Source organism: Thamnophis sirtalis, unplaced genomic scaffold (assembly GCF_051295495.1).
Source record: "Thamnophis sirtalis isolate CommonGarterSnake01/CBP01778 unplaced genomic scaffold, rThaSir2_p1.2 scaffold_3, whole genome shotgun sequence".
Classification (NCBI taxonomy): domain Eukaryota; kingdom Metazoa; phylum Chordata; class Lepidosauria; order Squamata; family Natricidae; genus Thamnophis; species Thamnophis sirtalis.
In genome coordinates, this window is record NW_028261383.1 from 36,101,144 (window position 1) to 36,115,293 (window position 14,150).

Below are 14,150 nucleotides of genomic sequence, written 5' to 3' on the forward strand. Positions count from 1 at the left end.
TCCCAAAACTTGGGTATGGCTAGCTGATGAGAGCTAAATAGCTTGAAATAGATCTATACTAGTCTCCCTTTATTTATTTATCAGCATAAATATAACAAATGTAACAAAAAAGGCAACAGTAAAAAATATTGGGTTTCTGTCTGGATGGACTCTTGTGACGAGCCTAATGACAGAGAGTGGAAGTGTGACCTTCCTCCCACACTTGGGCATACCAGGGGTTGTGACTTTAAGTATATATATATATATATATATATATATATATATATATATATATATATATATATATATATATATATATATATATATATATATATATATATATATATATATATATATATATATATATATATATATATATATATATATATATATATATATATACCTTCTGTTGGCGTCTGAATTTGAGCTTGTATTCTGATTGGTTGTCAGACTCCCCTGGGGCCATGCAGGGGCAACTCTGTAGGCTGTCCCGAGTCCCACGTTTGGTTGAGCCTTGCTGGGTGGTGATGTCATGAAGAGGCTTTGGGCAATTCCTACTGTGGCTCTGCCTGAAGAGCCAAGGTGGCGCAGTGGTTAAATGCAGCACTGCAGGCTACTGCTAGATCAGCAGGTCAGCGGTTCAAATCTCACCGGCTCAGGGTTGACTCAGCCTTCCATCCTTCCGAGGTGGGTAAAATGAGGACCCAGATTGTTGGGGGCAATATGCTGACTCTCTGTAAACCGCTTAGAGAGGCCTGAAAGGCCTATGAAGCGGTATATAAGTCCACTGCTATTGCTATTGCTATTGCTGAAGGAGGTAGATCTTTGTTATGTAGAATAGCCCAGGCCTTAATGGCCCATTGACAAAGGTGGGGGGGTTTGAGTTTCTGCGTCCCTTTTAAGGGGAAATATTCTGCCCTTTCAATATTTCCTAAAATATCTCATTTTTCTAGGAGAGGGATGGGTGCTAACTTCTCATAGCTATAAGTAGTTTTGTTTCTACATGGAAACCACTTCTGGACTTCGTGCTTAGGGTGGAAAAAAATATGAAAACTTGATTTTGGGTTTTACTGATTACCCATATTTTTCAGAGTATAAGACACACTAAGGTTTTGAAGAGGCCTATTTTTTTAAAAAAAGTAGGTAGGTAGATAGAGGGTTAGAGAGGGAGAGAAAGAGAGAGAAACACAGTAGGTAGGTAGGGGAGAGAGAGTGTGTAGGAAGATAGGTAGGTAGGTAGAGGGATAGAGAGAAATATAGTAGATGGGAAGGGAGAGAGACGGTTAGTTGGTAGGTAGAGAGATAGATAGAGAAATATAGTAGATAAGTAAGAAAAGAGAGAATTGGGAGGTAGAGGGAGGAAGGGAGGGAGAGGGAGAGAGAGAGAGAGAGAGAGGGAGAAATACAGTAGATAGGTAGGGGAGAGAGAGAGTAGGTAAGTAGGTAGATGTTTACAGGTGTATTTATCCATGTGCTGGAGAAGGAAATCACTGATAATTTGCAGCACCTAAGACTTTGTTTTCTGCTGGCACAGCACTTGATCAATCTAATTCTCATCTATCAGTTAAAGAGCTTTTCAAAAGGAAAAAAAAAGTTTTGGTATTCTGCAAACCTCCCCAAAATGGCCCGTTTTTCACAAAAACTGCTTTGTTTTTTTTAAAGGCACGAATAGCCATGGGGGGGGGGGGGGCTTGCAAAGTGTTCCTGGGGGCATGGAGGGCCAAAAACGAGCACGCATAAGCTTATAGAGTGCTGCTGGGGGTTGGGGGGGCAAAAACGGCCCGTTTGTTGCTCAATTCTTCCCTCCCAGCCCCCAGGAGCACTCTGAAAGCCTCCTACAGCCTAAGCACGGCCATTTGGGTGGAGGGGACGGGGCTTCGGGAAGCAAAAAATGCTGTATTCAATGTATAAGACACACCCAGATTTTCAGCCTCTTTTTTGAGGGAAAAAGGTGCATCTTACACTCCGAAAAATACGGTATATTGATTTGTTCTTATAGAAATGGCTACTTTATATTATTATGGAAAAGTAAAAAATTGAAAATTGAATAAAGCATGTTAATGCTTTATTCTACTTGCAACAGTGTCAGAAGTCAACACTTCCCCCCCTCTTTTCTTTCTCCCCTCCCCACTTTTCTTTCCCCTGCCCTTCCCCTCAGTGATCTTCTATTTGCTTTTGTATTTTATTCTAAAATCTAATAAAATGTAATGACTTTTTTAAAAAAGTGCAGCTTTCAGGTTAATATAGTGTATAAATAGCTAGTAATGGCATCAACATTTCTCAATTTGGGCAGCTTTAAAATGTGTGGATATCCCAGAATTCAGGATGAGCCAGCAGTGTGCAGAAGCTGCCAGAAAAGCCAACACAGTTCTAGGCTGCATAAACAGAGGGATAGAATCAAGATCACATGAAGTGTTAATACCACTTTATAATGCCTTGGTAAGGCCACACTTGGAATACTGCATTCAGTTTTGGTCGCCACGATGTAGAAAAGATGTGGAGACTCTAGGAAGAGTGAAGAAGAGCAACAAAGATGATTAGGGGATTGGAGGCTAAAACATATGAAGAACAGTTGCAGTAACTGGGTATGTCTAGTTTAATAGAAAGAAGGACCAGGGGAGACATGATAGGAGTGTTCCAATATCTCAGGGGTTGCCACAAAGAAGAGGGAGTCAAACTATTCTCCAAGGCACCTGAGGATGGAACAAGAAGCAATGGGTGGAAACCAATCAAGGAGAGAAGCAACTTAGAATTAATGAGAAATTTCCTGACAGTTAGAACAATTAAACAGTGGAACAGCTTGCCTCCAGAAGTTGTGAAACCTCCAACACTGGACGTTTTTAAGAAGATGTTGGAAAACCATTTGTCTCAAGTAGTGTAGGGTTTCCTGCCTAAGCAGGGGTTGGATTAGAAGACCTCCAAGGTCCCTTCCAACTCTGCTATTTTATTCTAATTCCTCAGCCCAGCAAAAGAGTCTTATGCTCTGCTACGACACAGGCCTTGTCTCCCACAACATTTCAGCCACGCCCACCAGAGACAAAGCCACGCCCTTCCCCTTCAGCCATCTGTAAGAGGAGGGGCGGCGGAGGCGGCGGGAGGGCTCTTCCGAGTCCCCCTCCAGGCGGGCTCGCGGGAGGGGGAAGATTCCGTCGCCTTCCAATGGCGTCACCGCCGTCTTTCCGGAAGCGGAAGGAGCCTGGGGATGGCGAAGGCGCTGGGGAAGAGAGTCCGGGGCTTGGTCGGCCCGTGACTGCGGGGGTGCGGATGGCAAGTGTCCGGAGCGGCTCCGCCTGTTTGCAGGCCGCTGGCTCCGGAGAGCGCGCCTTGGGCGAGCTGCTGCTGGAGTTTTCGAGGGCGCAGTACCGGGCCCGGGAAAGTGGGGGAGCAGCTGGAGGCAGCGCTGCGAGCAGCGGCAATAATAAGGTAAGGGAAGAAGCTTTCGTGGGACTTACTACATGGCACCCGCCTTCCCAGCATGGCCGTGGATTGGCCTCTTTTAAGATATGGAGGAGGGTTCGGGTGGCACCACGCCTGCATGCAGAGACCCGCCTGGGAAGCCTCTTGCGCGGGACTTTTAACTCCTGCCATCACAGGAGGGAGAGTGTGTTGCAGCCGGAATAGAATAGGAATAGAATAGAATAGAATAGAATAAGGAATAGAATAGAATGAGGAATAGAATAAGGAATAGAATAGGAATAGAATAGGAATAATAGAATAAGGAATAGAATGAGGAATGGAATAGACTAGAATAGGAATAGAATAGAATAAGGAATGGAATGGTATAGAATAAGGAATAGAATAGGAATAGAATAAGGAATAGAATAGAGTAGAATAGAATAAGGAATAGAATGGAATGTGGATGGGAATGGAATAGAATAGAATAAGGAATAGAATGGAATGTGGATGGGAATGGAATAGAATAGAATAAGGAATAGAATAGAATAAGGAATGGAATGGGGATGGGAATGGAATGGAATAGAATAGAATAAGGAATAGAATAGAATAAGGAATAGAATAGGAATAGAATTTAATTCTTTATTGGCCAAGTGTGATTGGACACACAAGGAATTTGTCTTTGGCACATATGCTCTCAGAATATATAAAAAGACAAGATACATTCGTCAAGAATTATAAAGTACAACACTTAATGAAAGTCATAGGATACAAATAAGTAATCAGGAAACAATATCAATATAAATAGTAAGGATACAAGCAACAAAGTTACAGTCATGTAGTCATAAGCTGGAGGAGATGGGTGATAGGAAGGCTGAGAAGATTAATAATAATAGTAATGCAGCCTTAGTGGATGGTTTGACAGTGGTTAGGGAATTATTTGTTTAGCAGAGTGATGGTGTTTGGGGAAAAACTGTTCTTGTGTCTAGTTGTCTGGGTGTGCAGTGCTCTATAGTGTCGTTTTGAGGGTAGGAGTTGAAACTGGAGCTGTGAGACAGCCTTTTAAGGTCAAAGAAATATATGGAGCATTTTTAAGTTTGAGCATTTAAGCATGGTTTGCACAGTGTGAAGCCCATCCTGGGGGTCTGCATGCTTGCATGTCTATTAAAGAAGTGGCCTCTTATTTGTATCACATGTTCCCTATACAGGGAGTCCTAGAATTGCAATTGCAAATGAGCCCAACATTTATGTTGCTAAGTGAAACATTTATGAAGTGAATTTTGCCCGATTTTAAGGCCAGTCGTTAAGCTGAACCCTTGCAGTTGTCAAGTTAGTAACATGGTTAAGTGAATCTGGCTTGCCCATTGACTTTGCTTGTCAGAGATTGCAAAAGGTGATTACATGGCCCTGGGACACTGCAACTGCAATAAATACATGCCAGTTGTCAAGCATCTGAATTTTGATCACGTGACAGTGGGGATGCTTGCAATGGTCTTAAGTGTGAAAAATGATCATAAATCAACTTTTTCAGTGGCAAAGTCAATGGGCAAGCCAGAGTCACTTAACCATGTTACTAACGTAATGACTACTTCTATTTAAAAGTTCCCTTGCCAAACTTGCCAATAAAGTTTAGCTTTTTGAATGATAAGCATTTCAAATGAATGCTACTCTATGTACAAATATGGCTACTACCTTGCAAATCCATGGGATAAATGCTAGCTGCTTAGAATATTTCTTGTTTGGATTTTTTGGGGGTATTTTAATTTGGTATTAAATATCAATGTTACTTCTTTTTTGGGTTATTGAGCTTCTAAAGTTGAGGCTATTGTATTTGAATATATAAATACTTTTATGAGGTGTGCAACATTACATTTGTTTGCTTCTCACTCATATAGGTAGAACACATTGAAAAATGCTGCCTTGAATTGTTCAGTAAGGATTATTGCTATAGCCTGATCCACAATGTGAATGGTGAAATCTGCAGTCATTACCCACGTCTGATGGTCATTTTGGAATATGAGAGCAGTGACCGAGAAAGACACACGTAAGTTGTGAATGCCCTGGGAAGACTGTGTATTTAATACCTACGTTAAATATTTTTGTGCAAAATGTGCTTGCCAATCACCAAGTAGAAATAAATATGTGGACATAAATCTGAACAGTGTTAACAGTTGTATTGATTGACTGTGGTCAAGATTATTTTGTGCTGTTAGTGTCTTTATTATGAGGGTGCTTTCCTTAACTCAGCTTCACAAACTTCTGCGGAAATCTTCTGCACAGCTATTGTATTTCTTCCTGTGATTGGAATCCCTTTGATTTGGTGATTAAATAGTTCACTTGGCTAGCAAACGGAGAAGGTTGAGACAGCACTGAGGAAGAGGGGGGTGTACCAGAACCAATCCTGAACTTAGTAGGATTAATTTTTATTAATCAGCTAAACAGTTAATATTGTGGCTCTCTTGATTCACTGGAGGTCTCAAGAAAAGATTGGACAGCTATTTGTCTTGAAAGGTATAAGGACTCCTGCCTTGGGCGAGGGGGTTGGACTAGAAGACCTTCAAGGTCCCTTCCAGCCCTAGGATTCTGTGAAACATCCTATATAGTAATGCTGTTTTCCTGTTGGAAACTGCAAATCTTGAATCATAGGAAATAAAAATGCTTTGTATTGTATCTTGTCAGAAATACCAGTGAGTGTGTATAAATGCTGGGCTATATCAGAAAGAATGGGATAATCCCATATAATAGACCATGAATCTTACTAGCAAACTGTTCATGCAAACTTTTACACACTAAAAAAAGACTGCATTTTTATTTAATAGGTTTTAGTGTGGCTGATTACATTCATGTTGTGTATGATGTTATTTTGAAAATCTCTTGAAACTCAATAGTGGGCACTGAAGTGCCATAGTGAGTATGGAACTTCTGATTTATTGCTATAGGTGACCAAGCAAGTTGTTGTTTACAACTCTAATTCAGGCTGTTCATTCATAGGTCACAAGTCATAAAGCGTATGACATTTCATGTGATAGCGGCAGCTACGTAGAAAATCTGTTAGGTGATTTATGTCCAGAGTTGCATGCTAAAAAGAGTAGGCCTGATTATGTTCCACCCAGTTCTCCTTTCTGATAACTTCACTCTACTCTGAAACACATCAGCTTTATGCTTTAATTCCCTTTTTTGCAGGTAAATCACAAATTTGAATAATCACTAACCATCTGGCCATAAGTCGAAGATTACCTGAATTCTTCCTCTTATGGTTGAGTATCAAGATGAGGGCAATATTACTGACAAAGGTTTTGTTTATAGCTTCATATACTTTTCTTTCCTAGGTGCTACATCAGTATGTAGTCTCTGTACTAAACACATTCAGTAATACTTCATTCTTTTCTATCTTTCTTCATTCTTCTATTTGGAACTGCAAATTTCTCTTTTTTAATCTTCTGTGAAAGTACAAAATATCTACAGATCAGTGGTGGGTTGCAGGCGATACGCCCGGTACTGGAGCCTGCCTGGAGCACCGGATACCATTCCGGAATGGTGCTCCGAAAGGCCCGCCCGCCTGAGCTCCTTACCTTAAGCCTTCGGCGCTTACCTGCATGGCGCATAATGCGCCTGTGTAACGCTCCGCTGAGCAGCTGGAGCATCGCAGAGGCTTGGGGAGATGTCGCAGGCAGGTGCGATGCTTGTGCGCGCTGTGCACGCTCATGTGGGTGACACCGGGCCCGCTCCAACCGTACTGGTTGGAACAGGATCCGGAACCCACCACTGCTACAGATTTTCCTCAAATGCAGCAGTGGTTTATTGTGGTTTTTAAAAATATATCCATCAGTGGCAGGGTATTTCCCTTGTTCCCTGTGAATGCTTTCTGTGCCTGAGTGTCTTTTGGTACTGTTTTTGCATGTTAATTTAGAGCCAAAAGAAGTAGTGACTTAGATAAAATGCCCAATTAGATTTATTTGATAAAACAAAAGTTCAGCAGTTGGTAATTCTTTGGCCAAAGAATTAGCTTTTCCAGATATTAGATCTCTGTTCTGCAATAAGAGGAAATTGGGACGAGAATCAAGTGATACAATGAAATCAATCATTTTTATTTTATGCTTACAGAAAAATGAAGCATCCTTCAAGCACAAGTTTACAACTTAAAGGCTATATTTCTTTCTCCTTCACTTCTCTTTCTTTTGGATTACATATTTTGCTGCCCTGCCTCAGTCCTAACAGCTAATCCTGAAGGAGAAGGATAATGTATGGAGTTTCCTAGAACAAATCACAGGGAACATTTGCATAAATCTGCTTCAAGGCAATCCAGTGCCATGGTTTGTATTAAAGTAACTTGCTTCAGTCATGACTCTGGATACTGCCCAGTCCCAGAGAATAAACAAACAATGATTAATTCCTAGCATCTGGACACTGAGCTGAGTGGTAACACTAGCAGAACAAACCAGAACTGATTCTCCAACAACTCTGTGGTTTCTGGTTTGATTGCATCTCCCCCACCTGCAGATAACTTAAGATGGCCTTCCCCCTCTGCCATGTACAGTGGCAGTATTTTTTTTAAGAGGCTTGCCAGCAAGCTGCTCACTCAATAGTAGCCAAGACTTTAGTTGCAGTAGAAGGAAATGGTCTGATTGCTGTCAGCAGTTATTTATATGCTTACCTCTTATACCCCTAATTAGCATAAGTCAAACCTGGGTGTGTCGTGAGTATCAACTCCTAGTGGCTTGGAAAGAGGCCCTTGAGTCAAGTTCCACTGATGGCTTCATCCAGTGACAGGTGGTTTGTCATTGTCTTCTTAAAGTCCCAGTCTAGGATATCCAGTCTGTCTTACATCCAAATATTGAACAGGTTTGACCCCGTTTAGCTTTCCAGATCAACCCCTGTATCCTTTTCCCTCCAAAGTAGAATGGCTGGGCCTAGAGATGAGCTAGTGCCATGATGGCGAATGTATGCCAACACATGAATAGGTTTCTTGTAAAAAAAGAAAAAGCTTCACAGCCTTTCTGCTCACTGTTATCATAAGAATGAGCACATTTTCGTCTTGCAAGATGTTCCTTGTGTGGTTGGGAAGAACAAAACCAGAATATTGAGTCAGATTAGGGATGAGGCAGAACTGTAAATGGTTCCACCTATGCACCATCTTCATAATCAGTTTGAGGATTAGGATTACTTTATGACTGGCCCCTAAATGTGCTTTCTTGCAATATCTCTGGCAGTTTCCCTGAAGCAAAAGCAGGTTTTCAGAAGCAAATTTTATGTGGGTTATAGTGCATGGCGATGGGATATACTGACTAGTTTGACCTTCTGCAGGGAATGGGGTACAAATAGTCCTTGTTTTACAACAGACTACCCAAAAGTTTGGTTGACCCAGTTCTGACAGCCGCTCCCCTTCCTCTCATGGTCACATAACCACGATTCGAATGCTCGGCAGCCGGTTCACACTTCGGCCATTTGTAGATTGCAACTTATGTCTTTTTTGTTGAAAACCAGCATTTACTTTGAGTTTTTAGCAAAAACACCCCTCCCCGCCTATAGTGGGCAGTGGTTTTGCTTAACAATCATGATCGCTTAACAACTGAAGCAAAAAAGGTCATAAAAACGAGTCCGGTTACATGGTGACCTGCTTTATGACTGTCATACACACACGCACACACACCCCAGATATTTCTGGCTGAAGGCAAGAATGAGGGAAGGATTTCATATTCACAAGTTACTTAAATTAACATTAAAAAAAAAACCTTCCATAGTGGATCCGCTGATAATGTGGTCTCTCATGAACAACAGCTACACTTTCTTTAAACTCAACAACCGCATCACTTAGTAACGTAAGTTGCAGTCCCAATTGTGCCCTACCTGTTACTGCAAACCCACTCTGCCAATTAAAATCCATAATTATCCTTCCTTGTATAAAAGACTTCTGTGCCAACCTACATTTATTTATTTATTTGGACAATTGGAAATGAGGAATTTCCTGAACGGTTTTAATCAATGGAACAGCTTGTCTCGCTAAGTTGTGGGTGCTCCATCACTGGCGGTCTTAAAGAAAAGATTGGACAGCTATTTGTCTGGGAAGGTATATGGACTCCTGCCTTGGGTGGGGGTGGACTAGATGACCTTCAAGGTCCCTTCTAGCCCTAGGATTCTGTGATTCTATGAAGTAGATTATCCACACAGTATTGCCTCACACTATGCTGCATCCCATTCTATTTGCATATATCTGAATAAGAGAACTGGGTTGTCCCGGCTCCTTGTGGATGAGATGACATCTGGCTGATAAATGCCTAAACAGGGCAGAGGCAATTGCACAAGACATCGGAATAGTGCATTTTTCTGAAGCCTGGAGCATATCATCCACCATCCATCACGCTTGGTCGCTCAACAGAGAGACACTGGTGAAGCAGGGACAGCAGCGTCTGCATTTTCTGTGTCACATGACAAAAGTACATCTTCCTCCCCCTGTCCTTATCACTTTCTATAGAGGGACGATCGGGAGCATCCTATCATATTGCATTACCGTCTCGTTTGGAAGCATTACTGCTTCAGACAGGAAGGCGTGGGGAGAGTGGTAAGGATGGCAGTTGCATATAGCATCAACCTTGTGAACTCTCAAGTTATTTTTATATGTGTGTGTGTGTGTGTGTGCATATATATGTGTGTGTGTGTGTGCATATATATGTGTGTGTGTGTGTGTGTGTGTGTTATATGAGTGTATGTATGTATGTATGTATGTATGTATGGTTTCTGAAAGTTTCCCTAATTGATTCATGAGCATCCAGCCAAGTTTCAAAAGAAAATTTATTTATTAGCACCATTTTGGCAACACCATATCGCAGTCAGATCTAAGCCTCATTTGAATTACAGCTGAACTTTACCCCTGTTCCTTCCCTTCCCTCAGTCTGTGTCATAAATCACATTCTCCAATGCAGTGCATCCCTCACAAGCCTGCTGTAGTAATCTGAGATCTGACTCTAGCTGAAGGTATGCGTGGAACGTGCTCTGCCCCTTTTCTCATCATGGCAACTTTGAGTTGACTGTGTGTGGGGGGGCATATGTGATGTATGTGTACACTTTTAAGAGAAGGCAACAGAATTTGAGAGACCGCCTGCTGCCGATTACCTCCAACAGACCTATTAGATCCCACAGACTAGGCCTCCTCCGAATCCCATCTACCAGCCAATGCCGATTGCCTACCACCCGGAGGAGGGCCTTCTCTGTGGCTGCTCCGGCCCTCTGGAACGAGCTCCCCGTGGAGATTCAGACCCTCACCACCCTTCAGGCCTTCCGCAAGCCCTTAAAACCTGGCTGTTCCGACAGGCCTGGGGCTGACGAGTTCCCGTCCCCGCTCGAACTGTGTGGCTGTTGATTGTTTTTAAATTCTTTTATAGTTGCTTGTTTGTTGTTTTTCCTCTTGTCTGTATCCCCTCCCTTTGATTTGTTAGCCGCCCTGAGTCCCTCCGGGAATAGGGCGGCATATAAGTGCAATCAAATCAAATCAAATCATTTCATTTTTAATGTGTGCCAGCGTGCCAACAGTTAAAAAAAATGGCAATAAAAGTTATCGATCCGTAATGGCTGGGCTCCTGGAAATGATAAAAGTTGTAATCCAGCATACCTGGAGTTCACCAGGTTGGAGGAGTTCGTTCTGTACCTTGATTTTTAGTGTCTTGGCTTCAGAATTCTGGTAACTCTTTGACGACACCTGAGATGGGATTATTAAGCATCTTCTTGTGTTGAAGGAATCATAGCTTCCTTGAACACAGGGTTATAGGTTGAGAGAGCAAGCTTAGTCATTTTCTTCTGTGTTTTTAGATTGTTCCCCCCCCCCCCGGCCAACCCTTGGCAGAGGCTGGCAATGGAGTAGTTGTGTGTCCATACGACATGACTTTTATCACACAAATTTACTGCTGGTTGGATGATATATGAACTGTACAGTCATAGAATACTCTTTGGGATATTCAAACTTAATTGGCAATGCTTGCTCTGCGCTCATGCTTTTTAATACTTGTAATACTATAATTTATGTATCTTTCACTACCAAAGGCTTGGGTCATCATAGAAATGTCATGGCTTGTAGAGGCCTTTTAAAATTGACTGGGAAGCTTAATGGAGTTGGCATTAAACCATAAAAAACCTAAGAAGAATAACTTTGGATCATCTCAAGAGTTCAGTGTACATAGTTTAGAATTCTCTTCTCCCTGTGGCCAACCTGAAACGTACAAGCAAATCAGAAGTCACTTCAGCTCATGTTCCCAAGCAACTAGGATCAGGAGGCATATTACCTCCGACACTAGAGAAACTGTAGAGCAGTCATAACAAAAGGCCTTGAGAGGTGAATGAATGCAAAACCTTTATCCTCTTGGGAAATCATCCAAAACAATAACCGTATGTTGTGACAGTAAATTCCAGAGTAAGGTAATGCACCATGCTCAGAAGCACACCTTTTTATTGGGGTCCTTAATGCTCTCTGAGCTCAGTGGTTTTCTTGCAGATATTTCCGTTACCAAACTAGGTCACATCAGTGCACTGATGTCACAAGTGCGAATGATATCTCGTTTGGTAACAAAACATCTGCAAGAAAACCACCAAGCTCAGAGAGCATTAAGGACCCCATAGAAAGGTGTGTTTCTGAGCATGGGTGAGCCCAGAAAACACCAAGGACCCCCACAGTTCAATCCTGAGCTACACTCTTCCGTCAGTAAACCACTTTCTTTCTGTCCCAAACCTCTACCTGATATGATTCATCTTCATGTCAGATGAATCCCACATCTAGTGTTTTCAGAAAAGAGGGAAAAATTTTCTTCCTGTCTTTGACACCTCTATCATATTCTACCTTATCTGAATAAAAAAAACCTAAGTTGTAAATGTGATGTTACTCACTAGGGCCTTTGTATAATATTCGATGTGTAGTGACTAGAAAAACGCACAGCACTCTAAACAGTATGAGGTTCATTTTTCCACTTCTTTCCTAATACTTTGCAGTGCAAAATGTGCCCTTTTTTCAGAGTTGTCACTTACAAGTCACAACAAACTATGTTGGAGGAACAGTCCATGAGAGGCCAGTATTTCTCAATCTTAGAAACTTGAAGATGTATGGACTTCAAGTCCCAGAACTCACCAGTCAGAATGCTGGCAGAGGAATTTTGGGAGTTGGTCCAGACATCTTCAGGATACTAAGATTGAGAAACGCCACTTTAGGTTGAAAAATGGTGGACTTCTTTGTGCCTCTAGGAACCGCAAGTTCAAAAGGATTGGTATTCTTGGCATCTCTAGGCCTTGCAGGTGGCTTGTCTGCCTCTTTTACCACAGCCGGGTGAAAAATTGCAGCTGTGCTGTATGAAACGCTCCACAACTAATATTTTTTTTTCAAATATTGATGTTAGTTTTTGCAGGAAAACACTAGATCTGTACACTTATTTCAGGGTTGAAGGTTGAACTTCACCTAACAGATGTTGATTTATACATGCATATATTGCCTTTCTGTGGAGGCATCTAAAAATATGCAATTAAAATAAAATAAAATTTTTTTAAAAAAAGAACCATGTTGCCCAATGAAGGGGGAAAAAAACCATATGGTAGTAGCCAATCCTTTTTCTTAGAGTCTATCCAACATTTCACAAAAGAGGAGGCAAGTTTTTGAAATTTTAAACCATGTAGAAATAGCTGCAACACGATGAAAAGAAAACACACACCACATTTTCTCAGTTCTGCAATTGCTGTTTGTTCCTTGCTTTGAAGCCAAACTTGTATATCTAGCCTGAAGAGAAGTGAAAGAGGAACTGGCCAGATATTTCTCTGAAGCCACTTTAATGGCCCTCCAGGAATGGCTGGTGCATTTCCAAGTGTAATTTAGAGTGCTAAGTTGCAACTTTTTGTAAACCTAATGGCTTGGCACTAGAATGCATTGCAACACTAGAACAGTGTTTCCTATCCTCTTTAAAGTGTGTGGATTTCAACTCCCAGGTTCCCCTAATCCTGGGAAATTCCTGGGAAAGTTGAAGTCCACACACCTCAAAGTTGCTGAGGTTAAAAAACCACTGTTCTAGAATGTACTTTAATTTTTTTAAATAATCCCACAGACGAAAGTACTTCCGCCGAAGGCTAAAGAAGAGGGTTCTTCCTGACCCAAATCGTAGCAACATGTAGCGTATAAATAATCACCCGGCAAGCTGTCATAGTCCATCTGAACTTTGCTTCCACTCCAATATCTTATCTAAAACAGAAAAAGGGCCGAATGTACTTTTAATGTGATGCTGGCTGCCCAGAGCGGCCCTATAAATTGATTCCATAACTTGAATAAAACATTAAAATATTTATTTCCCTTGAATAAGAATAAATGATTGAGTATGTTCTTATGCCCCATGGGGAACAATCCATCAGTTCTTCGGCCTTTTGTAACGGTTGCACAAATTTCTGTGTTGCTTCTGTGCGGTCAGTAGAAGGAAACATTCATTTCAGCCAGTTGTGCAGGCCAATTTCAAGACAAAGGGTTGAATTCAAAATTCTGAGAATTGAAGACTGCAAAAAAAGTGACAGAGGAAAAAGGAAATTTTCATTTCTGAGTTGGATTTAGTCCAGAGTCAGATTAGGATTGTATAGCAGTGGTGGAGAACCTTTTTTGGCTTGGGTGCCAAAAGCACACAAGCGTGCGCTATTGCATGCAAGCATGACCCCCTGCATATGCACGCATGGCTTTCTTGGAACCTGAGGAGGGTGAAACGGCCCCTCTGGAGACTGGAAACGGCCCATTTTCCGACTTCGGGTGAGTCCGGTAGGTCCATTTTTCA

The 14,150-nt window shown here is 41.7% G+C and overlaps 1 protein-coding gene across 3 annotated transcripts in view; it reads left to right on the forward strand.

The window, feature by feature from the left end:
• The first annotated feature begins 3,123 nt into the window (after positions 1 to 3,123).
• The window catches only part of MTMR14 (myotubularin related protein 14), a 112,733-nt gene continuing 101,706 nt past the window's right edge, over positions 3,124 to 14,150 (forward strand). For all 3 annotated transcript variants that reach the window (XM_087708671.1, XM_087708673.1, XM_087708672.1), the window contains exons 1-2: positions 3,124 to 3,402; positions 5,268 to 5,416. In XM_087708671.1, the coding sequence (XP_087564797.1) occupies positions 3,139 to 3,402; positions 5,268 to 5,416 (413 nt within the window). In that variant the 5' untranslated portion in view covers positions 3,124 to 3,138. The remainder of the gene's footprint in view (positions 3,403 to 5,267; positions 5,417 to 14,150) is intronic.